The 27,992-nt window shown below is 56.8% G+C and overlaps 9 protein-coding genes across 9 annotated transcripts; 6 read left to right on the top strand and 3 right to left on the bottom strand.

Annotated features, from left to right (window-relative positions):
* Positions 1-236: 236 nt before the first annotated feature.
* On the top strand, positions 237-2,588 carry ISF_04103 (cephalosporin C regulator 1; the record flags this gene model as incomplete). The annotated part of the gene is made up of 2 exons (XM_018847709.1): positions 237-745; positions 797-2,588. 2 exons carry the CDS (start codon positions 237-239, stop codon positions 2,586-2,588), a joined length of 2,301 nt encoding a protein of 766 aa, XP_018705289.1.
* Positions 2,589-4,162: 1,574 nt separating this feature from the next.
* ISF_04102 (hypothetical protein) lies at positions 4,163-5,944 on the bottom strand (the record flags this gene model as incomplete). The annotated part of the gene is made up of 1 exon (XM_018847708.1): positions 4,163-5,944. The coding sequence occupies one exon, from the start codon at positions 5,942-5,944 to the stop codon at positions 4,163-4,165; it is 1,782 nt and encodes a 593-aa protein (XP_018705288.1).
* A 212-nt stretch (positions 5,945-6,156) lies between these two features.
* Positions 6,157-9,407, top strand: ISF_04101 (Serine/threonine-protein kinase; the record flags this gene model as incomplete). The annotated part of the gene is made up of 4 exons (XM_018847707.1): positions 6,157-6,400; positions 6,477-7,255; positions 7,310-8,700; positions 8,768-9,407. 4 exons carry the CDS (start codon positions 6,157-6,159, stop codon positions 9,405-9,407), a joined length of 3,054 nt encoding a protein of 1,017 aa, XP_018705287.1.
* Positions 9,408-9,935: 528 nt separating this feature from the next.
* ISF_04100 (hypothetical protein) lies at positions 9,936-11,060 on the bottom strand (the record flags this gene model as incomplete). Its single annotated transcript, XM_018847706.1, has 2 exons — positions 9,936-10,932; positions 10,999-11,060. 2 exons carry the CDS (start codon positions 11,058-11,060, stop codon positions 9,936-9,938), a joined length of 1,059 nt encoding a protein of 352 aa, XP_018705286.1.
* Positions 11,061-12,294: 1,234 nt separating this feature from the next.
* Positions 12,295-13,293, top strand: ISF_04099 (Protein kinase-like domain protein; the record flags this gene model as incomplete). The annotated part of the gene is made up of 1 exon (XM_018847705.1): positions 12,295-13,293. The coding sequence occupies one exon, from the start codon at positions 12,295-12,297 to the stop codon at positions 13,291-13,293; it is 999 nt and encodes a 332-aa protein (XP_018705285.1).
* A 1,046-nt stretch (positions 13,294-14,339) lies between these two features.
* ISF_04098 (aspartokinase) lies at positions 14,340-16,256 on the top strand (the record flags this gene model as incomplete). The annotated part of the gene is made up of 6 exons (XM_018847704.1): positions 14,340-14,429; positions 14,523-14,542; positions 14,604-14,684; positions 14,738-15,062; positions 15,142-16,084; positions 16,159-16,256. The coding sequence occupies 6 exons, from the start codon at positions 14,340-14,342 to the stop codon at positions 16,254-16,256; spliced, it is 1,557 nt and encodes a 518-aa protein (XP_018705284.1).
* Positions 16,257-16,890: 634 nt separating this feature from the next.
* ISF_04097 (secretion pathway protein Sls2/Rcy1) lies at positions 16,891-19,723 on the top strand (the record flags this gene model as incomplete). The annotated part of the gene is made up of 2 exons (XM_018847703.1): positions 16,891-16,993; positions 17,061-19,723. The coding sequence occupies 2 exons, from the start codon at positions 16,891-16,893 to the stop codon at positions 19,721-19,723; spliced, it is 2,766 nt and encodes a 921-aa protein (XP_018705283.1).
* A 334-nt stretch (positions 19,724-20,057) lies between these two features.
* ISF_04096 (serine/threonine-protein kinase) lies at positions 20,058-21,356 on the bottom strand (the record flags this gene model as incomplete). Its single annotated transcript, XM_018847702.1, has 2 exons — positions 20,058-21,089; positions 21,129-21,356. The coding sequence occupies 2 exons, from the start codon at positions 21,354-21,356 to the stop codon at positions 20,058-20,060; spliced, it is 1,260 nt and encodes a 419-aa protein (XP_018705282.1).
* A 3,507-nt stretch (positions 21,357-24,863) lies between these two features.
* On the top strand, positions 24,864-27,663 carry ISF_04095 (hypothetical protein; the record flags this gene model as incomplete). Its single annotated transcript, XM_018847701.1, has 2 exons — positions 24,864-26,586; positions 26,639-27,663. 2 exons carry the CDS (start codon positions 24,864-24,866, stop codon positions 27,661-27,663), a joined length of 2,748 nt encoding a protein of 915 aa, XP_018705281.1.
* Positions 27,664-27,992: the final 329 nt, after the last annotated feature.

The raw sequence follows: 27,992 nt of genomic DNA, 5'->3' as shown, positions 1-27,992 counted from the left end.
TAGCTTGTCTATACATCAACACCACCATATACAACCCCGAGAAATGGACCAAGGTATGTAAAGCACTTCTCTCCTCCATTACTACTGGTAGAATTCAGCCCAATCTATGCGACGACATCTAAACTTGCCCCCTCCCTCCAGAAACCGTCGCAGCGCGCGCTGCCAAATCTCGGAAGCGACCACTGTCCCGGGCTTCTACAGCCTCTATTCACAGCGCCACGACTCAACAACACAACATGGACGGCTCCGGATTCACCGATGCTTCCGGCCTTTATGGTGGTCAGTGGATGCATAGCGAGCACCCTCACGCTAAAGACATGTCTGCTCCGCAAATCTCCCCCGAGGACATGATCCTGCAAGCGGCGACGCACATGCAAACTGCCAACCATGAGTTCGCTATGAGCGGCCCAATGGCTGCGCACATGCATCAGATGGCATACCAGCACCAACACCCCCACGGAATCCCTAGGCATCCTCTCCCTGGCGACCAGTTCGGGCCCAATGCCAGCTTCACTGAAGGCGACACCCATATGCTCGATCGAGACGATGCAGACGACGCCGACCCCATGGCTTTGGCTGCTGGCGTCCCCAAGCCTACACGATCGAGCGCTAATAACGAAGTTGAGATGCGACAGCTCTTCAACGCCAACAAACACCGTGGCCTGCAAGACGTCGCTACGGAGCTTCATGGGAATGAGCGCGGCCCAAACTCGGAAAGGACCCGCCAAGTCTTCGCCATGCTTTGGTAATACTTCCACGTATTGTCCATTGATTTTGATCGTGCTAACATGCCTAGGATTAACTCCGTCTGCACTAAGGGCAAGGGATCCGTTCCCCGTGGCCGAGTGTATGCAAACTATGCTTCACGCTGCGCTACTGAGAGAATAACCGTCCTGAACCCGGCCAGCTTCGGAAAGCTCGTCCGTGTTCTGTTCCCGGGACTCAAGACTCGCCGTTTGGGCGTTCGCGGAGAATCCAAATACCACTATGTCAACTTTGCCCTTGCCGAGGACCAGACCGACCTGGTGGAAGCTCCGCAGCCTCCTCGCGCTCTTTCTGAAGCGAAGAGCTTCTCTCAGGGCCAGAATACGCCGCCACTGCCTTCCAACAGTTCGAAACGTGGGGAGTCCTTTTCACAGCCTGCAGATGAGCTACGAAAGAAGCAGAACATCACACAGGCTGCCGATCGATCGCACAGTTTGTACAACCAGCCTGATCTTGCGAGCATTGATAATATCCAATCTACCTCTACCAAGACCCGCCTGGAACTCGAGTTCCCTCCCCTGAACCAGGACGACTTCGAACAATCTGAGCCCCTTGGCCTTCCTGCCATCGAGGCTTTTCTCCCTCAGGGAACTGACCCCGACGCGGCCAAGTCCTTGTCTGCACTGTACCGGTCTCACTGCACATCCCTTGTCGAGTGTATTCGATACTGCAGAGAAAAGACCTTCTTTCACCTCTATACATCCTTCCAGGGCACTCTTACCATGCCTGTACAAAAATTATTTGGCCACGAGGCGCTTGCCTCTTGGATTGAGGGTTGCGATTATGTTTTGTATCAGCGCATGATGCGCATCATCTCTGGCTTGACCTTGCAGGTCGTTCCCAAGCCAGTTCTCGACACACTGCGTAACATCTCGGAACGAATCGTGCCACATATCCGCGAGTCTTTCCAGGGCCAACCGCAACATGTAATTGCCGCGAAAGAGGCACCTGCCGCCCTTTTCGCCGGTCTCATTGACCGCGCTCTCCGAGTCAACTTGACGGCTCACGCTGCCGCCAATATGCTTTCAAACCCTGCAAACCGCGACCAGATGTATGTGGACTGGATTACCATGATCCGAGCCCGCAAGGTGGCCGAGTGCGTACCCACGCGTGGCATGGACGATGTTGTCGACGTGCTCATCAACGAAATGCGCGATCTTTTGGACCCTGTCAACGTTCCTTGGGAAGTCGAAGTTCTTACCATTTACGGCGACGCGGCCAGTCGCAACCCCCGTCAAGAAAGCGAGGGTGGAGCTGCGTCTACTGGCCAGAACGTGTTGGATAGATGGGTCAACTTCTTGCGATTACTTCCATCCAAGTTTCCTTACGCATCACACGCCGATATTGTGTGGTGCGTAGAGCGTGTCGGCACTGCCGTGATGCGCGACTTGACGCTATCCCAGGGCAAGAGCTTCGGGTCATGGTGGGTAACAAAAACATGGGTTGATGAAATGGTCTGCTTCATTGCGGAGCAAGGAGGCTTCATGAAGCAAAAGGCTTCCCCTAGCGTTCGTGCTACCCCAAACGCTGAGGCAGCTGGCAAGGAGGCCAGCTGCCAGAACTCTCGATACAACAATGCCAGCGAGGAGTTGAACCTGTCGCAATCGCAACCTGGGCGTGCACCATTCCCGCCGCCTGCAAGCAACAACAGCCACACTGGCAAGACCAATAACGCTTCTTCCCAGCCGCCGGTGGACAACGACGTGCATGATGATAGCGGGATTGGCATCCGCACACCAGAGGAGGATTTCCCTATGCACAAATACACCTATGCCGAGGCTGAAGCGCCGGCTCTGATGGGAGCTGGTGAACTTACAGCATGAGAGGGGTTTATGTAACAATTATATGGGCGGCGTAAGGTTTGGGCTTTGGTGCTGGCGTTTATGGCTGGTTGAATGGACGGTATGAATACCCCAACGATACACTTATAGGCAGGCAATTGGGACGATGAAGTTACGAGGGCACGAAGCTACATGACGAAGTCTACATGTGCGGTCGGTTTCGACGCACGACAGGTCTTTTCGAATGAGTTGTTGGCTATGATACCCTGCGGCCTTGGGGATACTTGTGTATTATCGGCGACTGGATACTTATATTTTTGTTTTGGGAGGGAGTCTGTATGGCGGCTGTTTTTAATCTTCGGATGCTCATATTCGAAGTATCTTGTCTAATGACTGGAGGCACGAAAACCGTCCTCGGACTAGAAGTTGTTGATTGAATAGCGAATAATTTCTCTTTGGATGTATATTGTCTAGTGAGCCTAGTTTTTGGGCTGTCTGTGTATAGTCGGTCTTAGTAGCCGAGAAAACGGTGAGCCTCATGAGCGGAAAAAGAGCACGAGATGTCAATGTTGAGCCTGGCATCCGTTCTTTGTTTTTGTTGTTGTCTTACCGACACATGGCATCCCGGTGAGACCGCGGCAAAGGGAATGCGGGCCGCAGGACGAGACCATGTATGGGATGTAAAACCTTCTGCCCGCTAATAAAATCTAATCAAATTAGACCGACGGATTTTGCCGCGTTTGAAATTTGGGGACGGGCCGTCTGTGTTTTATCCGAGAATTTCGAGGCGTAGGTGACAAGCCGCCTCTTCAGGACTTGGGCGCTACCTGCCAAGCCGCGAGACAAATGTGCGGGTATATTTAGGGGCCGGCCCGCAGTCCCGACCATGCAAAGTTCCAAGGCCGATTCCGTCCGGGTTATTTGTCTCAAGCGGGATGGATGCAAAGAAAGCAAGGGATGAAGGAGGGAACAAGGGCAGGCAAATCTCTTGCCAAGTTGGGAGAGCGGCTCGCAGTTTCAGTATTGGCGCCGCTAAGTTGGGAGTAGAGGAAACAGTAGTGACACTCTACTCCCACGATATAGAATTATATAAATGTTTACATATTGTACAATACACATGTACATAGTTGGAGAGAAATGTTTTGGTCACACCTTGCTCTTGTCCTACTGCGTCACTCGGGAGTCCTCCGCTGCCCAAGTCCCTGGGCGCGGTTGGGCGCGGCTCATAGCTGCAGGGGGATCTCAGACCGCATTGGGATAATGGCTGGCAACCTGGCGACTTTCACCGTCTACCAGGTGCACTGCTCCAACCCAAGGGCTCCTGGAGCCCCGTGTATGGAACATCGTGGGATCTGAAGGAGTTTTGCGCCTGTACATGGCTGCGCCATGGGCGGTGCAGAGGGGAATGGGGGCAGGGAAAGAATTGCTCTTGGTATAGTGGACAATGCAGTGCTCAAAGAGCCATTGCTCGCGGGCTACCTGGTAAGGAAATTGGAGGGGAACCTGGTGTTTCTGTGCGAGTCTATGGGTGGGCTTGTGACACCAAGAGTAGAAGAGTGTGATTGTGTCCATCAAGGCAGGGCGGTAACCGCAGCGGCTATAGGCGGGGCGTGTGATCACTTGCCTTTGGTGGCAACAGCTCGGCCGGTGGTAGTGGAATTGCGCCGACTAACCGAATTTGCCTTCTTCGCTCCAGCTTTGGCAGCGGCGGCACGACCGGCAGTAGTAGAAGCACTCCGGGCAGCCGGCGTTGCCTTCTTCGCTCCAGCTTTAGTGGCGGTGGAACGACTGGCAGTGGCGGAAGTACGCCGGCTAGCTGGCTTTGCCTTCTCCGTTGGAGCTTTGGCGGCGGCAGCACGACCGGCAGTGGTGGAGGTACGCCGGCTAGCCGGCTTTGCCTTCACATCTCCGGCTTTGACAGTAGCAGCATGAGTCGTACTAGCAGAAGCATGCTCGGTAGCCGGCTTTGACTTCTCTCCTCGAGCCTTGGCAGTAACATCACGACTGGTGGCAGGCTTTGCCTTTGTAGCTCCGGCTTTAGTAGTGACAGCACGACGAGTAGTGGTAGCAGAAGTACGCCGACCAGCCGGCCTTGCCTTCTCACCTCCAGCTTTGGCAGCAACAGCACGACTGGTAGGCTTTGCCTTTTTTCCCCCGCCTGCGGCTGTATTAACGGTGGCATTGCGAGCCCCCTGGCGACGTGGTTGTGTTGCCGGAGGCTTTTGCTGTTTGCCCGTCTCGCCTCTGCCACCTTGCGTAACACTGCTCGGAGGATCATGAGCGGCAGCGGCAGCGGCGGCTGCCGCTGCTATGGCCCCTTTGACCCTTGCACTCTGACGAGGTGGCTGTCGCGTCGCTGACGATTTCTGTAAGCCTGCCTTGCCTCTGCGACGGTCCGGACGACTTTGAGCGACGGCAGGGGCTGCGGGTGCTTTGCTCGAGTTGTGTTCGGGCTGAGAAACCTGGGATTTGTTCTCCGGTTGACTAGACGCGTCGCGCTTCGACCGCTTTGCCGAAGACGCGCCGGAATTATCCGTGTCACCAGCCTCATTGAGGGCTCGCTTGGCTGTGGCTCTGGTTTGACGACCCATCGCCGCGGCCTCTCGCGGCTCCGCGAGGCTGGGCGCGTTGCGCTTTAATAGTTGTGTCGACGGCGTGCCGGAATTCTCTGTTCTATCAGCCTCATCGTGAGCTCGCTTAGCTGCAGTTCGGTTTTGATGCTCCGTCGCCGTGGTATCTGGCGGCTTCGTCTGCACGATGCTAGACGTGTCGCTCTCCAGTTGTTTCGGCGTCGACGCGCCGCCATTGCTCGCCCTATCAACTTCATCATGAGCTCCTTCATTTTCGGCTTCAGTTTGACGCGCTGACACGGTGGCAGCTGGTGGCTCGGATGGTTGTATGCCAGCCACAGCGTCCATGTCGAATTGCGGTGGAGTGGCAGCTTCAGTCGCGGCCACTGGCGTGTCAGTGACCCAATCTCGAATCCAATTATAACGAGAATTGGTAGATGGGGGCAAACAAGGCTCGCGGTCGGGCTTCTCTTTTTCTTCGACTTGACGAAAATGTTCGGCGAAGTACTCGTGGCGTGCTATCCAAAAGCTGATGTCGTCTGGTGGTCGGCTGCCGTCACTCATTACGAGCTCACCATGGCGTCCCCGGGATCGCAGCTCTTGTCCCAAAATAATATCCTTGCCTTCTTTCCCGCGTTTCCGAAAACATGACATCTCGTATGCCACTCGGTATTTATACCGCCGTAGACGTTCGACAGGATCGTGCCAATAGGGGTCGCTAGCAGCTGAGCTATGGAAGCTCTTAGCACTGTTGACTGGTGAGGACTGTTGCCCGGAGAAGCTAGAAGAGGACGGCGACCGCGCGATGGCGGCGTCTTCCGTGGCCATGATGAAATGGTTAAGAAGTAAGTCGGATAATCATGCTTAGAAAAGGCGGTTTGGCAGCATTGGCCGTGGTAAACAAATAAATGCGTTGGTGGTAAATCGTTATCATTATTGGCACAGGGAGCTGGGCTTGTTGATGGGTTGATGACAAAGCTAATGCCCAATTAGGCAGATGGAATGCGCCGCTTTAACTCCGAGTAATGTTATATCTCAAAATGGCTCCTTGCTGCGGCGACGCATCCACGCCAATCAAACATCTTGTCTACGCGCCGCTCTGCAGCATCGCCACCATGTTCAATACCCCTCTTTCACAATTTTTAATGTTTCAGCAGGCGCCAGGATTGGCTCATGCTAGAAGCGTTGGTGCCGGCCACGATTCTACGATTGGCGCCCAGGCCTTGGTGGGACGTGAGGGCGAAGGCATGGCGACCTCACCAGACCCCATCCCTCCGGGGTTTGGTACAACATGATTCTTTACCGAACTTGAGGACACTTGTTCCACGAATTGCTGTTACAGCTGCAAATACTATGGCAGCGATTATTGACATACGAGTTCCGTCTCACGTTCTCGACCATCCTCACAACGCACAGTTCCTGGCATATGATACTGTCAACTTTGACGAAGACCCCCTCGCCGACGAGGCATCGGAGAAAAGCGACCATGGCACACCCGCTCCCATGGAACACGCTCCTGAACGCATACTTCGCTTAGCAACGAATCATTGGCCCAGAGTTCCCAGTGATGGCTTCGTCTTTGGTTCGGACGCGAGCAAATGCGATGTACTACTTCCCACGATCCCGGACCCCCCCCAAGGAAACCAGCCTTCTATTAGCCGAAGGCATTTTGCTATTTCATTCTCCGCGAACAGCATTCTTTTCAGAAATCTGTCTAAACGAGGTACAAATATTTTTGCCGGGCAGCGGGCGCTGGCCATCGACTTGGAAACGCAGTGGGTTTTTCAGGCAGGGCCCAGTATTGTTGTGCCGCTATTTCGGCCATTCGAGCTCACTCGATGCTGGGGAGATCACGAGAGGCCTGATGCGTACCTCGAGTTTCTTGAAAGACTCGCAAAGGAGGACCCGAACCTTGGAGCCATGCGCCTCGCGACCGCGACTGACGCCTCCGTGATATCAACTGCCAGCGAGAGACAAGGCGTCTACGTGGAACGACAGTTGATTGGGACTGGCGCCTCCGCGGTAGTATACCGGGCAAAGCACAGGCAAACTGATACCTTTGTCGCCATCAAATGCTACACAAACAAGGTCCCAGCAGCCCCCTGGAAGGAGGTTAGCATACTGAGCAACCTAGAACACGTATGTCATACACTAGATTTGCTGTTTACATCGTTATCCTCTAACAAGTAGCAGAGAAATGTCATCAAGTTCCACGCGTTTAATGTTGTCAATGGAGCAGGTTCAGAACTCAGGTCAGAACTTATCATGGAGTGGGCTCGCTGCGGGAGCATGGCTCAGCAACATTCCATCAAACAACTCACAGCGATGGAAGTCTACATGATTCTGAATCAAACCCTCGAAGCCCTGACGTACTTACACGGCAGGGGCATCACCCATCGGGACCTAAAGCCGGACAATATTCTCATTATGAGTCGTGACCATCTTCACGTTAAGGTTACCGATTTCGGGCATTCCAGCCAGGCTTACTTTCTCTGCACAAATCACGGCACGTGTGAATACGCTGCACCCGAGATCTGTTATCCGCCGTATACGGAAAAGGTCGATATTTGGGCTGTGGGGATCATCGCGATGGAATTCTCGTCAGGCCTTCCCGATCCCCGCCCCGAGCATCTTCCCATTCCCGGCGAAGTCGTGTCCTGGGCAGACAGAATAATGGCGCACAAGGAAATTCAGACACCGAATGTAACGTGGAATTTGATGTGCGTTTGCTTGCAACTTCAGCCAAACTACAGGCCAACCGCTGAACAATGCCTTCGGGTCCCTCCTTTTTATTTGCCTACTAATGGAACACAAACTCCGACTCCTACCGCATATCAGCTCAATATTGAGGGCCATGTACCGGTCGCGAGGCTCGATGGCAATATTCCTGGGCAACTTGGAGAACAGCCTGCACCAGAAGCGGTCAGCCAGGGTTTGGCCCAACTACCGCCCGTGGTGTTGTCGACTAGCATGCTGCGTAGGGATGGTTGGAATACTGAATCCATTAACCGCCTCCAGGCGTTGATGGAACAACCGCTAGAGGCGCTCGTCCCTGTTTCCAGTATTCCTCCTAATCCCAGTATTCCCGCCTGGAACCCAAGGAGCCTGGGAGCTATCCAAACCTGGATCCCTGGAGTTGGCTATCAGCCCCCTCTGGCCGTGCATAACCATCAGCCCACTGGGTTTGCAATTAACCATCGGTCGGAGGCGGAGGGCATCGGCGCGGACGCTACACAAACCAATAACAGGTCACAACAAGATGCCGCAGCCCGTTTTATTGAGAACACGACTTACCAGTTTTTTCACTGGCACGGAAAGGAAATCGCATACATTGCCGAAAGAGCCATGTTCAACGTTGTGAGTTTTCTGGCGGCTACCAACCGTGAAGCCAACAAGATTCAGACCCAGGCATTTAGAGAACTGCTCAGCAGGGGCATGCACGTTCTCACGGGCCCAAGAGAGGTTGTCGGGATATATTTGCTCTATGCTACTGCTATGGAACTATGCAGGCTTCTGATCATTGAAACGAGCGGCTTACCGGATTTTCTTTTACAAGCGAGTATAGAAACGATGAACGAAACCCGGTAAGTCAATCTCACCCGTAACCATTTCCCAAACCTTTCACGGATGTGGTTTTCTAACAAGAATTAGCTCCTCGGAACCACCGCGCTCTAGCATACCGGATGTCCGGTATGACCAGCCAGGTCTCGTACGTATGGTCTTCAAAGGCAAATCGGTCTCGATGCGACTTGTCGACCACAAAATCAACGCGTTCGAAGTCATAGAGGCTGCGGAGGAGATGGACTCTGCGGAACGGGCCTGCTGGCGAGAGAAATACGAAGCATTTGCCGTCGATGGTGGAAGCAAGGCGTGGATTCATTTCAACGATGGCGTATTTTTGTGTGACTCTCTGCGCCTCAAGAATGAGCTGATGCCACTGCTTCGCCGGCCGGGACTCAGGATACCTACGTCGGAACAGAATTACTTGAAGAAAGCCGGACAAAGCGGCAGCATCGCGTCGCCTTCAAGCACGATTCTATGGTTGGGCGACGGCTGGAGAGTACCGCACGATCGAAAGAAGAGACTGGTCAATATATCAGCGTTGGTGCGGGCGGCTGGCATCCCAGAGGAATCACTTTTGAGCCTCCTGGATGGCTCGCAAATCAGAGAGGACATCAACAACGGCCCTATCGTCATGTGCGGGGCGTACGTCTTGTATGAGGTGGCCAAGACAATCTGCACTCATTTTCAGATCGACCAAGCGCAAGTGCAAAGCCTCTGGAAGAGGTAGGAGCATCAGCGCTGCCATCGTCACCGTTTTTTTCTTTCTTGCTGTGTTCTCTTTCTTTCTGTGTCTTTCTTTCTGTTTTTTCTTTTTTTTTCTGTTTTCTGCGTTTTCTGCGTTTTCTGCGTCTCTGTCTTTGCAATCCTCACTCTTTACTGCCTTGATCATTTTCACCGTCGTTACCACTTCAACTATTTTCACTATCCTCACCAGATCTACCACCTCGTTTTACACAAACGAGCTATAGCAAGTGCTGAGTGAGGTATCACCGAGTGGCGTAGACCTCAGGTTATCAGAGATCGAGGCCATGAGAGCGGATTTTGCCGATTGACATTGTACTTTTTGTTTTCTTGTTTAGTACTTCTTCGATTGAACTTGAGCGCTACCACATTGCTTATTCAAAGCGCAAACTTTGACAAAAAAAAAACAAGACTCACTTTCCACCTGATTTTGATTGGAAATTTTCTAGTTTATTTCTTTTTTCCCCCCCCCCAAAACCTCCACCGACTTGCCTCGCGCGAAGCTGCTGCATTATTATCCCTTGTCGGCGGCGGGAGCCATCAGGATGGCAGCGACCCTGTTGGCCTTGCGCCCGTCGCCCGGATCCGCGATACGCAGCCGCAGGCTCACCATAAAGGAGAGCGCGTCGCCGTACCACCGCCGGACCCAAGCGAGCTCCTGCGGGCCAAAGTGCCTCTCGGCCTCCGCCGCGAGCACCCGGACGCCGCTACCCGTCGCCGCCGACCCGTCCATGCCCCCCAGCCCGCTGTCCGCCACGCTGATGCTGCTCGTGGTGGTGGTGGTTTTGTTGCCCGGCTCCAGGGCGGCGCGGATGATGCGCCGCGCGGTCGTGGCGTCCTCCTCGCTGCGGCCGCGCAGCCGGTGCGACCGCAAAAAGGCCCGCACGTTGCCGTGGTTGCGCCTGATCCAGGCGCGCTCCTCCGCGCTGAACGCAATTGTCGTCGGCGGCGTCGTCGTGGTCGAGGTCGGCTGCTGCTTCTGCGGAGCGACTGGCCGCCGGCTGAGCTGCAGCATGGCCTGTCGGCGGTCGTCGTCGCTCCACCAGGCCCGGATGAGGTACGACGTCGCGGGGCGGAACGGCGACGGGCCGAGGCGCGGGCCGACCGGGGACCCGCTGAGGCGCAGGCGCTGCAGGCCGGTGCGCCGGTCCGGCGGGAGGAAGTAGGCGAGCGGGCGGCCCTTGCGGTCCGTGATCTGGCGCACGCCGTCGGGGCGGTCGGGGCGCGCGGAGAGGAGGTGGTCGGACTCGGCGAGGGAGGCGGCGGCAATGACGTTGCAGAGGCAGCCGGGGACGTGGAGGACGTTGCGCAGCCGCAGGATGCCGTGGGAGGAGGCGCCGAGGGCGTCGGGGCGGCGCTTGACGGGCAGCTCAACGGTGCCGATGCCGATGACGGCGCCGCCGAGGGAGGAGGAGGGACGGCCGCCGCCGCCGGATGTGGTCGGCTTGGGCTCGAGGACGCTGCTGATGGGCTGGTAGTCGTCGCCGAACCAGGACCGATCTTTTGCGCGGCTGGAGGGGAATTGTTAATATGACTAGCGAGAGGGGAGGAGAGGGTGCTAGCAGGATGGTACGTACTGTACGTTGGACTCGGTCGAGTAGACCCAAGCCGGGCAAGGAAGGGTGTTGTTCATCATCATGATTATTGTTGCTGTTGTTTAAAAGAGAAGAAGAAAGGTGGCAAGTTGAAAGCTGAAAAATGCTTCTGAGGTGTTGCCCTTTTCAGTGTGTGGTTGTGAATGATGAGGAGGAATGGAAGCAGAAGTCGGGAAGGGGGAACAGCGAGATCTTTGTGTAATACGCTCCCAGACAGGTGTAACATAAACAATTATTTTGATCTCCCCTCTTGGCAAAACATGGTGAATGGGAGAGCCGGCGATGAGCTCCGGCTGGTGGTGGCACAGATCACGGTACGAGATGGCACTGTGATACCAACCGGGCGGAGCAAGCCAATACTCATCTCGCTGAAATGGCCGGAATAGATGTTTGTGAGGCCGGGGGCTGGTGACACGATAGGAGGTTGTGCGCCAGCCACGGGCGTACAGCCTGGAACTAGTTGCCCTTGACCGCTTTTTCTGGTCGGACAGGTGAGAATAGCTTCGCCTGCGGACTTGCTGTGAGTCAGTTCGAAGGGGCTCGATTGCTCGCTTCAAAGGGGCCTGGTCATTGCTTCTTCTGCAGGCTTTGCTGCTTGTAGCTGGTCACTGGTTGCGTGTCCGGAATTCATTTGTAAACCGCGGTTCACAGCCGACAATGCTAAATCTCACGAGCAATTTCCGAATCTCGATCAAAGTAGTTCAGGTAAAATGGCCCTGGCTCTTTCTTGATTCCTAGGCGTGGCAAGCGACAAGTTTCACGTGCTGCCGCGATCGCTGTCGTACGCGATTGTCGCCAGGCGCCTAATCAATTAAGCCGCAATAAAGCGGAAGCGAAGCCTACCGTAGTATGATATAGTCACATCGTAGGATAATGAAATATGTTTTTGGTGTACATGGGCCATTAGCCTGCGTGACAGGATTCTGTGCGGCTGTAGACAAGAACGTGTCTATCGGTCAACGTCGGATCTGAAAGCGCAGAGAAGACGATAAATTATCGCAATCAGATGGCCTACATTATTTTATTGGTCATCATGCCAGAGCCGATTTGAGAGTGTTGGGCTGGAAGCGTTTGTGGCTGCCTGATTTGCTCAATTACACTTGGACGAGCCAACCAACCGTCTGCTACTTTGCACCAAGGGAGACAGAGCATCGTTGATCCTCAAAAGAATCCTGCTTAATAGATATGGTCGGTTTCTTAGACGAGCCCATCTCAGATAGGCTGTACTTTACAAATGCACCAGGTGCACGGACGCGTCGCCAGGCAACAGCGCACTACATGGCAACGACAGACATCCTTGAGCCGCGTCCATGCGCCGACGGAGCGGTCAAGGTGCTTCATCAGATATCGCGACCATTTTCAGACGGTAGCATCATTGACAGAGAGGTTTCTGTCCTGGAAGATGGGACGACTCGGAAAGCCGTGCGACGGAGCCGGTCCTATCTGGACGCAGAGCGGGGGAATCTGGAGCTCGTCGCGCAGCGCACAGAAGTACCGGTGCCTCGCGTCTACGACTTCTACGCAAAGGGGGAATTCGAGTACCTTGTCATGGAGAAGATGCCAGGGGTGACGCTGGAATCGGCCTGGCCCGACCTGTCGGATGCGGAGAGGGAGGACGTGGCCGACCAGGTTGCGGGACTCGTGGGGGAGCTGCGCCGCCTGCAGTCTCCTCTTATCGACGCGGTGCTCGTCAACAGGGAGCCTCTCCGACCGGGCCTACGGAACACCCTGGACTTTACCATGGAGCGCATTAAGAGCCATACTTGGTGCGAGGCCGTCGTGGGGTACGTCCGGCGGCGGTGCGAGCCGCTGCGGGACGCGCCCAACGTCTTCACCCACGGCGACCTGGACTGGAGCAACGTCATGGTGCAAGGGGCGCGGGTGTGCGGCATCATCGACCTGGAAAGCGGCGGCTTCATGCCGCCGCACTGGGAGTGGATGGCGGCGAGGCGGATGACGGCGCACGGCGGCGGCACGGGGTGGTTCCGGCTGCTGGAGGCGCGGCTGCGGCGGCAACAGCAGGAGGCGGCGGGGATGGGCGAGGTGGAAGCAGTCGTGGAGGCGCTAAAGCGGCATGCAGCCTGGGCGCTGGGGCCGGACGAGCGGGCGGCGAACCGGCGCGAGAGGTGGGCGGAGGTGGGAGCTTTGCTAGGCGTGGATGTCGGGTCGGCGCCGGAGGTGATGTATGGCTCGTGTGCAGAGAATCCATGGTGGCTTGAGTATAAGGATAGGGGGAGGGGGCTCGGTGAGGCAGAGCCAGGGGAGGATCTATGTTAGATGGCAAACGGCTGTGATGATGTTAGCGGCGCGGGTGAAGCCGCTGAAGAAACAGTACGCTAATCTTGGAGTTGGGCTGAAAATCTCGCTGCGAACCTAGATTGCATTTAGCTTGGTCCGAGATTGCGCCATTGGCTTCCCCAAGCCAGGGAGGCATGCAACTACCAGTAGCTGCGCCAGAGGATCGGAGGACGGAGCCGGGAAGCGTGTTGAGGCTGGCAAAAAAAAAAAAAATAACATATTAACTAGTTAAAAAAAATAACATATTAGTAGGAAGAGCACAGTCTGGCCTGTGATTGCCGCTGCCCCGTGAATTGTCCGCATAGGGTCTGCATAGGCGGATATCGGGATGCCTTGGGCCTTTGCGTCTACGCGGATGTACTCACTGGCGACAGAGCAAAGAAAGGCAAATAACCACAACTAAAAATATCTTGTACGAATCACAGCATAGCTGTTTGATTACATTACTTGACAATTTATTCATGACCATCTACCCGGGCCGCCTGTACAGTGGACTCACAAACTACTAGCACCACAAGCCAACCCCGGCGCTCAGCCTCCGGCTCCGGCGACCGACCCAATCTTTTTTTCACTCATAGCGAATAATTCTTAACCTAGGCATTGACTGAGTCGACAACCCGATTGGCACTTGAGAGATACATATATTGTTGTTCATTCTTCTCCTACATATCAAGACATCTTCCGTGGTTTTATTTGTTCTTCATTGCCTCCCAATTCATCCCCTCCGCCACACAGCATAGCACGTCACCGTCGTCACTCACCATTGGCGGGGCTTCACCAAGTACCACTCACTTCTCAACGTGTGACTCGCGCAGCCGGAAAAAAAAAACTGCAGCGACGAGCCGCAAGCCGGCAAACGGAAACGCTCGCGCATTTCCCAATTCATCAACGATCCAGCGCCAAGCAAGCGACGGAGATTATAGTCCTACTTCTTGAGTCGCTTGGGACCGAGCATCCTCATTTTCGAACCGCCGTCACCCGGGCAAGACGCTGCCTGAGAGGGACAAACCGCCACATCAGCCACCATGAGCGGCTACTCACACTGCAACTCGCCCGAGCTGCCCTGGGTCGTACAAAAGTTCGGCGGCACGAGCGTCGGCAAGTTTCCGGGCAAGGTATGTTTGATGGGCGAAATGTCGCGATGCCCTCATCAGCCGGGGTGAGAGATGCATGAGACACACAGACACGCTAACTCTATCCCAACATAGATTGCAAATGATATCGTCAGGTACGCCTTTGTGGATCGCCTTTGCGGATCTCATGGTGATCGAAACTCTAACCCATTCCAGGGCAAGCCTGTCACAGAATCGAGTCGTCGTCGTGTGTTCTGCGCGGAGCACGGGGAAGAAGGCCGAGGGCACCACGAGCCGGTACGTCAACCTCTTCACCCGCACTTACCTCGTCTAACACGACCAAAAAACAGGTTGATCAACGTCTATGCACAGCTCAAGGCCGTCGGCGCCGCCATAAACGAAGAGGATGAGCAGGTCGCCCGCATTGACGCTGCCAAGGCCCTCATTGACGACATCTGCCGCGACCACGTCGCCGCCGCCGAGGCGCACGTCTCCGCGCCGGCGCTGCGCGGGAAGCTGGTCGCCCGCATCCAGGCCGAGTGCCAGGAGCTGGTCGAGTACATCATCGCGACGAAGCGCTTCAACCTCGAGATCAACGCGCGCTCCAAGGACCGGGTGATAAGCTTTGGCGAGAAGCTGGCGTGTCTGTCCATGACGGCCGTGTTGCAGGATAGTGTATGTCTTCCTTCATCTTCCTATTACATGCCCATTTCCATTTCTGTCATTCGATTTCAGCCGCTTACAACTGTTTTAGGGCGTCGACGCCGAGTACGTAGACCTCGGCGACGTCCTGCACTGCGACGCCGCGGCCCCCCTCGACGCCGCCTTCTACGCCACCGCCGTCGACGCCTTCCGGCGGAAGCTCTCTGCGTGCGGCGCGCGCGTGCCCGTCGTCACCGGCTTCTTCGGCAACGTTCCCGGCAGCCTGATCGACGGGGACATTGGGCGCGGGTACACGGACCTGTGCGCGGCGCTGTGCGCGGTGGCGCTGGCCGCGGCGGAGCTGCAGATCTGGAAGGAGGTGGACGGCATCTTCACGGCGGACCCGTCCAAGGTGCCGACGGCGCGGCTGCTGACGAGCATCACGCCGAGCGAGGCGGCGGAGCTGACGTTCTACGGCTCCGAGGTGATCCACCACCTGACCATGGACCAGGTGATCCGCGCGGCGCCGCCGATCCCGATCCGCATCAAGAACGTCAAGAACCCGCGCGGCACGGGCACGGTGGTCATCCCGGACCCGATCCTGTCGGCGTCGCACCAGCTGCACCGGTCGCGGTCGCTGGCGCACCTGTCCGCGGCGGCGGGCGCGGACGGGCTGCCAAAGCCGCCGAAGCGGCCGACGGCGGTGACGATCAAGGACAGCATCAGCGTCATCAACGTGCACTCGAACAAGCGGTCCATCTCGCACGGCTTCTTCGCGCGCGTCTTCTCGATCCTCGACAAGCACGGCATCTCGGTCGACCTCATCTCCACGTCCGAGGTGCACGTCTCGCTGGCGATCCACTCGGCGAGCACGCGCGTGGACGCGTTCGCGAGCGCGCGCCAGAGCCTCGAGGAGTGCGGCGACGTGAGCGTGCTGTCGGACATGGCGATCCTGAGCCTGGTGGGTGCGGACATGAAGAACATGGTGGGCGTGGCGGGTAAGATGTTCTCGACGTTGGGCGAGCATAGCATCAACTTGGAGATGATCTCTCAGGGTACGTGACGTGACTGACTTGCGTGGAGGAGCCAGATGTGTATGTGTGTGTATGTTTACTAACGAGGAAAATAGGAGCCAGCGAAATCAACATTTCTTGCGTCATTGACGCTCGCGATGCCAGTCGGGCGATGAATGTGCTGCATACGCATCTCTTTACATTTTTAGACTAGAAGGTCGTCGCTGTTGAGACCATGAACGATATAGACGCGATGGATGGAGGGACATACAATGGGAGGACTGCGTCGTCAACGGTGTTGCCGCATTTCGGTTAGATATGGGACACGAATATTTCAGTTAGCTTTTATTTAGTTACACGTCAAGTGATATATGCGGATTTCCATGTTCAACTCTGTCTAGGGCAAGTCTGATTGGTGATGATGGCGGCCTCAACACAGGGAGCTACGTACATAGCTCATTGCGGCCACCAGCACTCAGACCCCAGTCGAAGTCAATATCCCAAAAATACATTCTGGCTTTTATCAAATTTTATTATCCCTTCAAAATCCTCGAAATAGCATCTGCATTTCACAAATACGACGTGGCTAATTATCAATAATTTGGACCCTGCCCTGCCCCAGTCTCCATCTAGCGCCTGTGACGCATCGGGCCTCCAACTCCAACCGCCACCGCCCCTCCTCAATTTGGACAGCTTGCTTCCAACCAAACAACGAACAGAAACAAAACATCTCGCACAGAATGATGACGGCGGATGCTTCCCACAGCTGCCCAGGACTCTCATGATTACACGATTACCCTCTGAACAGCCTACCCTCGCGGCCACCGCTCCCCTCCCCCCGCCGCGGAATGGCCGCCTACAATGCAAATGGCGGCGGTTCGCGCGGCCGCAGCATCCTCAGCGCCTTGGCGGCGACTGAGATGCTCGACCGCCAGTCCAAGCTGCCAGCAGGTAAAAACTCGCACGGAATTGAACCTCTATGCACCGTACATGAAACTAACGGACATGACTCTTGCAGAAATACTAGTCGCCGTGCTCGACTACCTCCCCGTTGCCGACCAGATGCGAGTCGCTCGAACATCCCGCCGCATGCAGGAGATGGTCTACGAGGACCCCCGCTGGGTGTCCCGCCTCAAGAGCATGGGCTGCTGGGACGAGCGCGAAGCCAGGCAGCGCTTCGAAGAGGCTGTTCGTCGCCGTCGTGAGCAGGCTGCCGCCGCCGCCGCCGCCGCCGCTGCGCAGAACGGCACCAACAAGCAAACCACCACCACACTATTCGACGCCTCGACCGAAGAACAGCGTCGAAAACGAGCAGTCTCGGAGCTTCGCGACGGCTTCGAGACCATGACGGTCGGGGCTCCCGCTAACACTAACAACGCCGGTGCTGACGGACAGGCTGCGTACCTTGACGTCCTCGTCAATGCCAAGAGCATACGCGGGGCCGCCCGGCAAGAGTACGGCAAGATCTACGGCGCGCTGGCGCCCTTTTACTTCGACATCGTCAAGGCCCGCACGCACGCCGACCCTCTCGTCTTCCAGGCGTTTCGCGACCCTGAGACGCAGGCGCGCATGCTCGCGAACCTGCGCCGCTTCGCCCGCAGCGACTGGGCGGCCGGGTGCATGGCGCGCGAGGCCAAGCTTGAGGCCATGACGGGCATCTTCGAGAGCGCCGTCATGCGCGAGTTTGAGCAGGGCTACGAGTTCTGGGACGTGGACGGCCGGATGCGGCGCTTCGGCCACGTCCTGCACGCGCTCAACGGCGCCAAGAGCGCCGTCGAGGTCTTCATCCGCAAGCACCCCATCCTCAACGACACGGGCGCGAGCGTGAACCCGATCGAGTGCATCCATCGCGGACAGGGCGCCGACGACGTGTCCCTCGCGCCTGCGCGGCAGTTCTTCGAGCGGCTCCTGGCCAAGGTCAACGAGCAGGCCGGCGTGATCGAGCGCATCTTCCCCGACGCGGAGCGCGTCTTCTGGGAGCTCGTCGACAAGGTCCGCGAGGACGTCGTCATGGAGTACACGACGCCGCTGTTCGACGAGTGCCACGAGCGGTCGCCGGGAATGTACCTCAAGGCGGTCGCGGGCGTGTTCGAGCAGACGATGCTCTTCTTCCGGTCGCTGAAGCCGCCGGACGCGGGCACGGAGGAGGAGACGGAGGCCAAGGTGCGGGAGCAGTCCAGGGTCATGGTGCTGCGGGTGTTTGAGCCGCACCTGGACCTGTACCTCCAGGATGAGCTGGAGTACTTTACGACGCGGGCGGAGGACGTCGTCTCGCAGTGGGAGAAGAAGCTGTCAGAGCAGGACTCGTCGCTCGAGTCGTACTACATGTCCAACATCAACCGCTCGGCGGAGAAGAAGGACTTCCTGAGCTCCTTCCGCAAGGTCGTCATGATGCCCGTCACCGCGCTGCCCGGCATGGGCTTCTCGTCGAGCAGCACGCAGGCCTCGGCCGCCGCGACGCCGATGCCCTCGCGGCCGGAGACGCCGGGTTTGGGCCGCAACAGCCCCGCGCCCGGCGGCACCGCGACCAAGGCGGCGCCGACGGACGAGCTCGCGGCCAAGGCGGCGCTGATGGCGTCCAAGCTCGAGGGCATCAAGTCGCTGTGCAGCATTGAGGTTGCGCTGAGCCTCGTGCAGGCGGCCAAGGCGAGCCTGGGCCGCGCGGCGCCGCTGATCCCGCTGGGCGGACAGGCCGGCGGCGAGGCGCGCGAGCAGTGCGCGGCCGTGTTCGTGGCGCTGCTGCGCATCCTCGGCCAGCGGCACGTCAAGCACGGCTTCGACCTGGCGGTAGGCCACCTGTCGCAGTACAACCCGCGGGACGTCAGCCACGGCAGTGGTGACGAGAAGACGGGAGGGAGCGGTGGCGTGGCGCCGTTGGTGACGTTCATCGAGCTGGTCAACGTCGGGGACCTCATCTCGCAGATGGTGGACGTGTTTTACGAGCAGCAGCTGGCCACGCCGCGGATCGCGGACCGCAACGACTTTTTGGACCCGGCGGGCATGGCCAAGAAGCGCTTCGAGCAGATGCTGGACGAGTCGGTCGCGGCGGGGCTCAACAAGGGCATCGACGTGCTCATGGACGAGGTCGAGTACCTGCAGGCGACGACCCAGTCGCCGACCGACTACAACCCGAGCCCGACGGTGGCGGCGGACGTGACGGTGACGGACAAGAGGGCGAGCGTGGTTGTTGGGGGTGCCAGCGGCGGCGGTCTGGGGATCGGGCCCTCGCCGACGGCCAAGCGCATCGTGGCGCTCGTCTCGGGCCACACGTCGATGCTCGTCGGCACCACGGACAAGGCGATGCTGGACGTGTTCAACGGCGAGGTCGGCCAGCGGCTCTTCGCCGCCATCTGCAAGCACCTCAAGCGGCAGCGCGTCAGCGTCGACGGCGCCATCACCCTCATCGCCGACATGAACCTGTACTTTGAGTACGTCCGCACGCTGCGCATCGGCGAGCTGCTGCCGTACTTTCGGGCGCTGCGCGAGCTGAGCCAGGTGTTCCTGATCGACGCGGGCGCCCATGCCAAGGACATGGCGACGGTGATTGCGGACGGGGACAGGTTCGGGGGCGTGTTTCGCGCGGAGGAGGTGTATGAGTATGCGCAGCGGAGGGCGGACTGGTACGCGGTGAGGAAGGGCGTGGAGAGGGCCATGTACGGCATGGATTGCTGCGTGATGTAGGGTTGGTGAGGAGAGGGAAGAAGGGCGGGTGTTGGGTAAAAGTAACAGAGGCTGCTTTTTACTGTTGATTTTTTTTTTGCCCGCTACATATTGCCTTGATGGCAGCATAGAATGCGAGCTACAATTGTACGGTGACGAATAACAGGTTATTTTGTATATTCCTAATCCAGTTACGCATGGCATGTAGCTATGTAGCTGTTCGTTTTCAACGCCGAGTGATGTGAAGGAGTCTGTATCCGGGCTCAATCCAAAAGAAACCAAAACCCCAAAACGCCGGATGCAATTATTTTTTCAAGGAAGAAATGAGAGAGAAAGTAGCCTTCCACGGGGCAAACTACTTCTTCTGCCCAAAGTCCAGCTTGCGCGCCACCTTGCTCCCGCGATCCTCGTCGACGACGCCTGGCCGCCGCTTCAAGTCGGCGCCAACCTGGGCCTGAGCCTCGCCGCCACCCTTGCGCGGGAGGTCGCGCTTGGGGGTGGGCTTAGGGTCCGCGTGCCACCAGGGGTGGCGAAGCATGTCCGCGGCGGTGATGCGCTTCTTGGGGTCGAGCATCAGGGTCTTAACGAGGAGGTCGACGCCGTCGGCGCCGACGGTGCCGAAGCGGGCCATGTACCAGTCGCGCGGGTGGGCGGGGATGGTCGGCCCGGAGGGGACGGTGTACTCGGGGAGGCGGGTGACGCCGGGCCAGTTGTCCTCGGTCGGGGTGCCGACGGCCTCGCAGATGAGGCGGACCTGGTCGACCTCGGAGGCGCCCGGCATGTACGGCGCGCGCAGGACGAGCTCGGCGAAGACGGCGCCGACGGACCACACGTCGACGGCGCCCGAGTAGTGGCGCGCGCCGAAGAGCAGCTCTGGCGGGCGGTACCAGCGCGTGATGACGTTGGAGGTCATGTTGCGGTGCGGGTCGGCGAAGGAGCGCGCAAGACCGAAATCCGCGAGCTTGACCTCACCGTCGGCAGCGATGAGCAGGTTGTTGGGCTTGATATCGCGGTGCAGCACGAAGGAGGTGTGGCAGAACCAGACGGCGCGCGTGAGCATCCCCATCCAGGCCTTGATGTCGGCGGCGCCGTAGCGCACGTTGTCCGTGTCGCGGATGAGCATCTCGAGGTCGCCGAGGGGCAGGAATTCGAGCACTAGGTTGAGGTTTTGGTCCTTGGAGGAGAATACGGACAGGAGGGAGATGATGTTGGGGTGCGAGAGCTCCTGCAGGTGCTTGAGCTCGCGCACGGCGTCGGGCGCCATGCCTTCGGTGTACTCCTTCTGGACCTTGATCTTCTTGATGGCGACTTGCTTGGCGGGGTTGGACTTGAGGTGGCCGAGGAAGACGATGGCGTATGTGCCTTCACCGAGTTTCTTGCCTGGGAGCTGTTAGCTATGCGAGCTAGAGGTGGCGCAGGTGATCACAGGGGAGTTCTGCTTGCCCTTGACGTATTTCCGCTTCTCTTCCTCGTTCATCTGCTCGGCGACATCGAGCGTGGTAGGCAGCTGCGGCACGGACGTGGGCGGCGTGAGCTTGGGCGTGCCGTTGGACGACGAATTTGTACCGGAGGTCAGGTTCTTAAATGGCGAGCCGATGGCACGTATCGTGGTCCCCTCGGACTGCGTCGTCGTCACGACGGGCGAGAGAGTCATGGTGGCGGGGGAGAACTGTCGTGCGCGGTCGAGTGGGATGAGGTTGACGCGTTTGGTGGGGTTGTTGGTATCTAGATTCGAGAATTCGAGAAATACTCATCGAAATGCGGCCGTGTACGATTGGAGGTAGCTGGATTGTAGTGAAGATGTTGGTGTTTGTGGTACAGTAGGCTAAGGCTAGCGCTTGCCGTCGCGCACTGGAGATCGCCGCCGTTATCTTATCACGGGCGCGACGGTGTGAGCGCAGCGTTTTGGAGCACGCATCGGCAGTTGAAACTTAAACATCCGCGATTAAAAACAATTCTGCATAAATTAGGCATAGATGGAATTTCAAGAAAAACTCGCAATAAAACTTTAATGCATGCCGTGTTCTTAATGCAGTGTCTAGTAACTCAAGCAGGCTGTACAACTGTATCACGCAAATAGTTTATCGACGAGGAGCTTAGTTTCCAAGTTACCGCTACGTAATGGGAAAACAGTCATAAGATAGAATAAAAAAAGGAAAAAAGGTCATTTCGCATTTCGCATCAAGATAAGTATGTTACAATAAATCCGGCCCCCTTATCCTAGCAGGTACCTACCACTCATCCGCCCAGCGCAACGCCATCCAATACCACTCACAGCCTGCTGTACCATGGCATCAAGACACCGGGCGCTTGATTGGCGGCTTATTTTCCGCTAGCTGGTCTGCTTTTGGCAGGCTCGCCGCCATCTACCTGGACATTATCGCGAGGCGCTATCAACACCCGCCGCTCAGCAAGGGTCAAGGTGGACAAAAAGCAAGGACAGAGCACGTACAGGCCAGGGAGGTGGCGTCGACGCCGCCGCTGGTGCTGATGGCTGCGATGAAGGTGGTGGAAAAGTACATGCTTGGATTTTTGTATGTATTTGGATAAAAGCGTGTGCGAGTGTATATGTGTATTTGTACGTGTAATGAGGCGAGGACTAAAGTAGCAGATGGATGGACTTGCTGGAGTGCCTGGAGGAACGTGGGAGCCGACAGTTCATATACATTTCCATTCTCTCGGCTGGAGACCATCAGCCGCAGATAGGCAAGGCCAAGCGGCGGTTCCATGCGTCGGCTGGCAAAACGAGGTGGCATTTACGGATTGTGGTGTCATGTTTGATGTGGTGTGAATGTGTTAGTCGCCTGCTGCGAGGTGTGAGGGGAGACGGAGACTGTGAATGTCACCAGCCGCACCGCAACGACGAGTGGGGAGATACTCGATAGCTTGGATCCAAGGTAGCATCTGTCCTGGGCAAGAAGTGGGATGCACGGAATATCGAAAAGAATGAGGAGAATCAAGAATCAGGTTCCATGAATAAGGCCGCCATTTCTGCAGCCGGCTTGCTTGTCCTCTCCACTCTTGCCGTGCTGCCGTGCTGCCGTCTTGGATGCAGCATTCTAGAGATCTTTTGTCAAGCCCCCTCACATCATTCCAGCTGAAGACTGCCATGTCTGAGATATGCTGCTCATCGGATGTCTCCAAGCAGTATTCCCGAGCCCCGCGGCGTCCACGCGTCACCTTGGCACGACAACACACATTTAGTTAATGCCATGCGTCTCTGGAAATGTCTCATAGACCGCCTTTATAAACTGTACGGAGCGCGCATGCTAATATAACCGGCAAATCACAGAATGTTTGATGGACCAGTGCCGGGATTTTATGGCCTGGTGACTGACAGGTTCCCGCAGCGGAAAGGACCGCAGCCAAACTCGGCATCTGCCAATAAGCGGATATCGGACCCAGTTCGCGACATGGAATAATGCGCTCGAGAAACTGGCTTTGCAGGAGGACATGAAACAAAGCAATTATAGCCGTGAGGGGTAGAAAATAGCAAATCTGTGGTTGAGGCGCCTCACTATTGGAAAGCGCTGCTCTTGCAAGGTGAAGTGGTGTTGCATCGCATGGCGCCAGAGCTGATCCAAACGCAAAAGCAAAGGTTCGTCTGTCTCTGAAGGTCTCGCCGTGAAGCTTTGCGCGCGACTAATCAATCCGTGCACACGGCATGGACAGCCCCTGGCGTACTGAGTGCCAATATGTGAAGTCGCACTGATGCGGGGCAAAGGGACTGACTGGGAAAGAAAGACATGGGGATCAACCTCGTCAGAAGGGGGGACGAAGGTGTATCGATTCTCTTATGTCAATAACATGAGGAGAGGAAAGGAATATGAGGATAAACTCGACGCTCTAACAAGCTACCTAGGTCGGAAAAGGTGCCCACGTCGGCCCCGTTCATTGTGTGGGTGCCTCCCTGGCCCAAGCAGAGAGAGGAGAGCCCTGGGGATGGCGACGTCATGAGGCCCCGGTCGCCGGTATCGTGTCACCGAAGCAGCTAGGCTAGAAGCGGATGGTGAGGAAGGGCAAGTCTGCCTTGGATGGTATTGACGATGTCGAAGCAGACAGCTTCTGGTGTCGGTCGGGAGTTGATGGCTGAAAATGGAGGCGAGGATGGGATATTGCTGATGATAATTCTGCTTGGCCACAGAGCGCTGAGGCCGGCTCTTCAGGCGACCGATATCTGCAAAGGCCAATGAACGAACGATGGGAGAGAGCTATGTAGGTACCTATGTAGCCGGTTTATTAGAGTTTATCGAGGGAGAGCTGGCGTTGGGTCATTGGGTCGTTTGGCTGCCAAAGTACATACCTTGGTGACGGTGTCACGGTAAGTCTTGACTAGGCGGTTAGACACTCTGATCCTGGTAGCATTTGGTATTGGTGTGGTCATTGTAAGTTGAATAATACCATGACCAGTTTCGAATCGATCTTTGTTAACAAGAGAACAAAGATCGATTCGAACTTGCCATCAAGTACCTATGTATGTACATACCTATGACCCACTTCTACGCACTTGCTCGGCCAACCCACCACACTGCCACCAGCTAAAACTGCCCAGGGTACCCCGTGCTGGCAACTAACGTTAACTACCTAATTACCATGTAGGTTAGCACCTAAAGTTTTTTTTTTTTAAGCTCTTGCCAAAATCCGGATCTGTGTTGACAATGCCGATGACGTCAGCATCGAGCTCCCCCAAAATCCTGCTTGTCATTTACCGGCCTATCCTCCTAACCTGGAGCTATCACTAACAAATCATTACCATCAAGCCCAACCAAAACGTTAGTGCTGGCGGCAAACCAAGCTCTCGTCTCACCCAAGAAGCTCGCTGCTCTAACTCTCTCCTTCTGTCTCCTCGATTGACTTTGCTACCTTGATTCTTTTTTTGCTCTAATTGCCTAATTACCCATCCTTTTCAATAGCTTTTCTTTATTCTGCTTCCTTTATCACCCCCCGGCATCCCATCCCTGTGGCGCACCGTAGCCTCTCTCATCCATCCCACAAACGATTGCCGCCAGACTCAAGCGGCGACAAAACCGCCACCGCCAACACCACCATTGTGCTACAATATACCTATACCCCTACAGCTTGAATACGAATTGTACTGGGGAAAACAATCGCTCGCCGCATCTAAGCCATGCCCAAGTCGGCTCAAGGTACGTCAATCTCCATGCATACAATCCCACGCCTTGCGCGAACACGAGATCGTCGCTCCTTCGCAACCACAGCAGCCACAATCATCGATCCACCCTTCTTCACCCCCGCAAATTTGCTCATTCTCATATACCCTCACTCACTTACTTTATATTGGCCTCCCTCCCTCACCGCCAGCCTACTTACTTACATTCGATCCCTTCCTCCAGTTTCCACGGCCGGCAGGCTTAAATATGCCGACCCCAAAGACCTTCCCAGCTTCCCTTCCGCCGGCCTCAGCCAGAATGCCGCCGCCGCCAGCGCCGCCGCCACCTTAGGATGGGCCAACCAAAAGTCTCCTGAGCCCTGGCGACCTGACAAGACGTCCTCCGCATCCGCCGCTGCGGTTCTCGCAAAGGATTACAAGTCGTCGGCCACTTGGGAGCCCGCCAGCGACAGCGGCGCTAGCAAAGCTGCTCTCCTCGCCGTCGGCTCCGCCGGTGCCGCTCTCAAGCCGCGACCCGAAACCCCAAAGAAGTCAGCCCACGACAATTGGGGCAACTCAGCGGCTACCCAGGCTTTCCATGCCACTCGTCCAGCGTCCGCCGAAGCATCAAGCGTGGCCGGCGGTGGTACCGCCGCAACTCAAGCCTTCCACAGCAACCGAGCTTCCACCATCGAACACACCGCGCAGTCCTCCCCAAGCAAGTCGATTGAGCAGCGTTCCCTCGCTGCTGCTAAGGGCGCCATGGCTTCGTCCAAGAGCGACTCCGCGCGCCCCAGCTCCGCGAAGAAAGACAACTATGCCCTAGAGGCGAGCGCCGCTTCGAGTGCTCTCAATGGCGCTACGCTCGCCCACCGAAACTCTCTTATGGTCCACAAGCCCACCATCGAGGAGGTTGGCGCCGTTCCAATCACAAACATGACCCGAAACATGTTTACCTCCCACCCGCCAGTCAAGCCCGAAACCGATGAGGAGCGAATCCACCAGACTGCCGTCGAGATGGCCAAAAAGATGTACCAGCACCAGCAAAAGAAGCTCGACCAGAATAAGGGCGCGGAAAAGGAGCAAGAGAACACCCCGTTCGCTGGGACTTACCTCAACCTCCAAGACGCCGCGTACAAGCAGGCCCAGGAGCGCCTGGCCAAGCTGCACGACGAGCACCAGCAAAACCGCGATGCGCAGGAGTACTACGGCAACTCTTCCTCGCCCCGCCGCAAATTTTCCATGGCTAACAAGCTGCGCCGCCGTGCCGATAGCGATCCCGTTCCCGATGATAAGGTCCAGTCCGAAAAGATTCGCCAGCAAATGTCCATGTTCTCCAACAAGCTGTCCCAAGTCGACACCGAGAAGCGGGCCAAGGACCGCGAAGCCCTCCTCGCTGCCGCCCAGCGTAATGTCAAAGCTCGTCTGCAAGGCATGGACGAAAAAGTCTACAACGAGACCGGCAAGCGCAGCTCGAACAAGCTGAGTGACTGGGAAATGAAGGCTCAGCAAGCTGCTCAGGCCCGGTCCGATACACGTACCGAAAATAAGGGCAAGATTGATATCGGCGGGGGCAAATTCATGACCCAGGAAGAGATTAATGCTATTGCCGCCAAGAGACTGCAGCCTGTGCTAGATGACATCAACGAAAAGGCAGAGATTGAGCGTGCACGCATAGCCACTTTGAAGGCGGAAGAAGACGCTAGACGCGAGGAGCTGGAGAGAATCAAAGCCGAAGAACGCGCTGAGAAGGAAGAGGCCAAGAAAGCCAAGGGTACGCATATTCCCTCGTGATACAAAAGGCGCATGACTAACGTGTTTCATAGAGCAAGAAAAGGCCGAAGAAAAGGCCAAGCGCGCCGAGGAAAAGCAGGAGGCCAAGGCCAAAAAGGATGAGGAGAAACTCGAAGCCAAGGCCAAAAAGGACGAAGAAAAGACTAAGAAGGCGCATGAGAAGGAAGAGCTCAAGGCTCGTAAGGAGCAGGAAAAGACAGAAAAGGCTGAGCAACAGCGTCTAGCTAAGGAAGAGAAGCGCAAATCGAAGCTCGGCGGCGCTGCTGCGACCGCTCCCACGACAGCGGGGGAAACGGAAGCCGCGCCTGAGACGCACCCATCCCACGAGGCTCACCCCGCCGCGGCCGAAGAAGACGATGACAGCGACGACCTTTTGGATACCGACGACGAGCACGACCGCCACAGAAGCAGTGCTGCCGAATCTACACCCAGCCATGGAGTCGAGACCACCGACACCGCTACCCCGCGCAAGTCGGTCGAAGGATCCGCGTCATCACAAAAGTCCAAGCCGGGCGTCAAAGGCTGGCTTAAGAAGCGCTTTTCCGTCTCACACAGCAAGCATGACGAGGCCACCGCCGCCGCCACTGTCACCACCACCAAGAAAGATTCGAGCGAGAAACGTCGCAGCTTCTTTGGCGGCTCCTCCAAGGCCAAGGCCCATGACCCCGTCACCAGCTTGGAGAACCGGTCGTCCAGCATGCGTGATGTGGCCCTCGCCGGCAAGGACGAGGTAGCATCTTCCACCGCAAAGAAGTCCGAGGACGTCGACAAGGCCCCCGCTCTCGAGATCAAGGAACCCGAGGCCAAGCTGGCCACTTCCTCTGCCACCGCCGCCGCCCACGAACCCGTCGTCACGCACCACAAGCCCGCGACCGCCAAGGACAAGGCCGACTCGCGCGGCGTCAGCCCCATCAGCTCACCCGTCGAGGAACACGCCGCTCCGGTCGATGCGCACCCTCATACCGACACACTCGCGCTACCCAAGCCCATCGAGGACGACCGCCGTCGGAGCAGCAGCAGCCTTGCCCGCGATTCCCGCTTCATAGAGGAGATGTAGGAGAGTGTACATTTCGTTAAAACTGGCGCGTGTCTCGACGCCTGCCGTACATTAGGAAAGAGGAGGGTATTTGTTTTGGAAATCGTTACTATACATGCGTTTTTTTCTTTTGCCCGTTTTCTTGGATTGTTACGAGATGGGAAGCAAGTATCAGTTGGGAGTATCGTTTCTTTCTAAACACTATTTACTTAATACGACTCTTGGCACACTGAGCAACTCTCCCTCTTCGTCCGGCCTCGGCCTGGCACTGCGACCGCACAGCTACCCACAAAGCAACCACTGAAGTACAGTTTAATGAAGCCTGGGCACGCAAAGCGTCCACCGCGCGA

This window comes from Cordyceps fumosorosea (genome assembly GCF_001636725.1).
Source record: "Cordyceps fumosorosea ARSEF 2679 chromosome Unknown scaffold_8, whole genome shotgun sequence".
Lineage (NCBI taxonomy): Eukaryota > Fungi > Ascomycota > Sordariomycetes > Hypocreales > Cordycipitaceae > Cordyceps > Cordyceps fumosorosea.
This window is presented reverse-complemented; position numbering and strand designations above follow the sequence as displayed.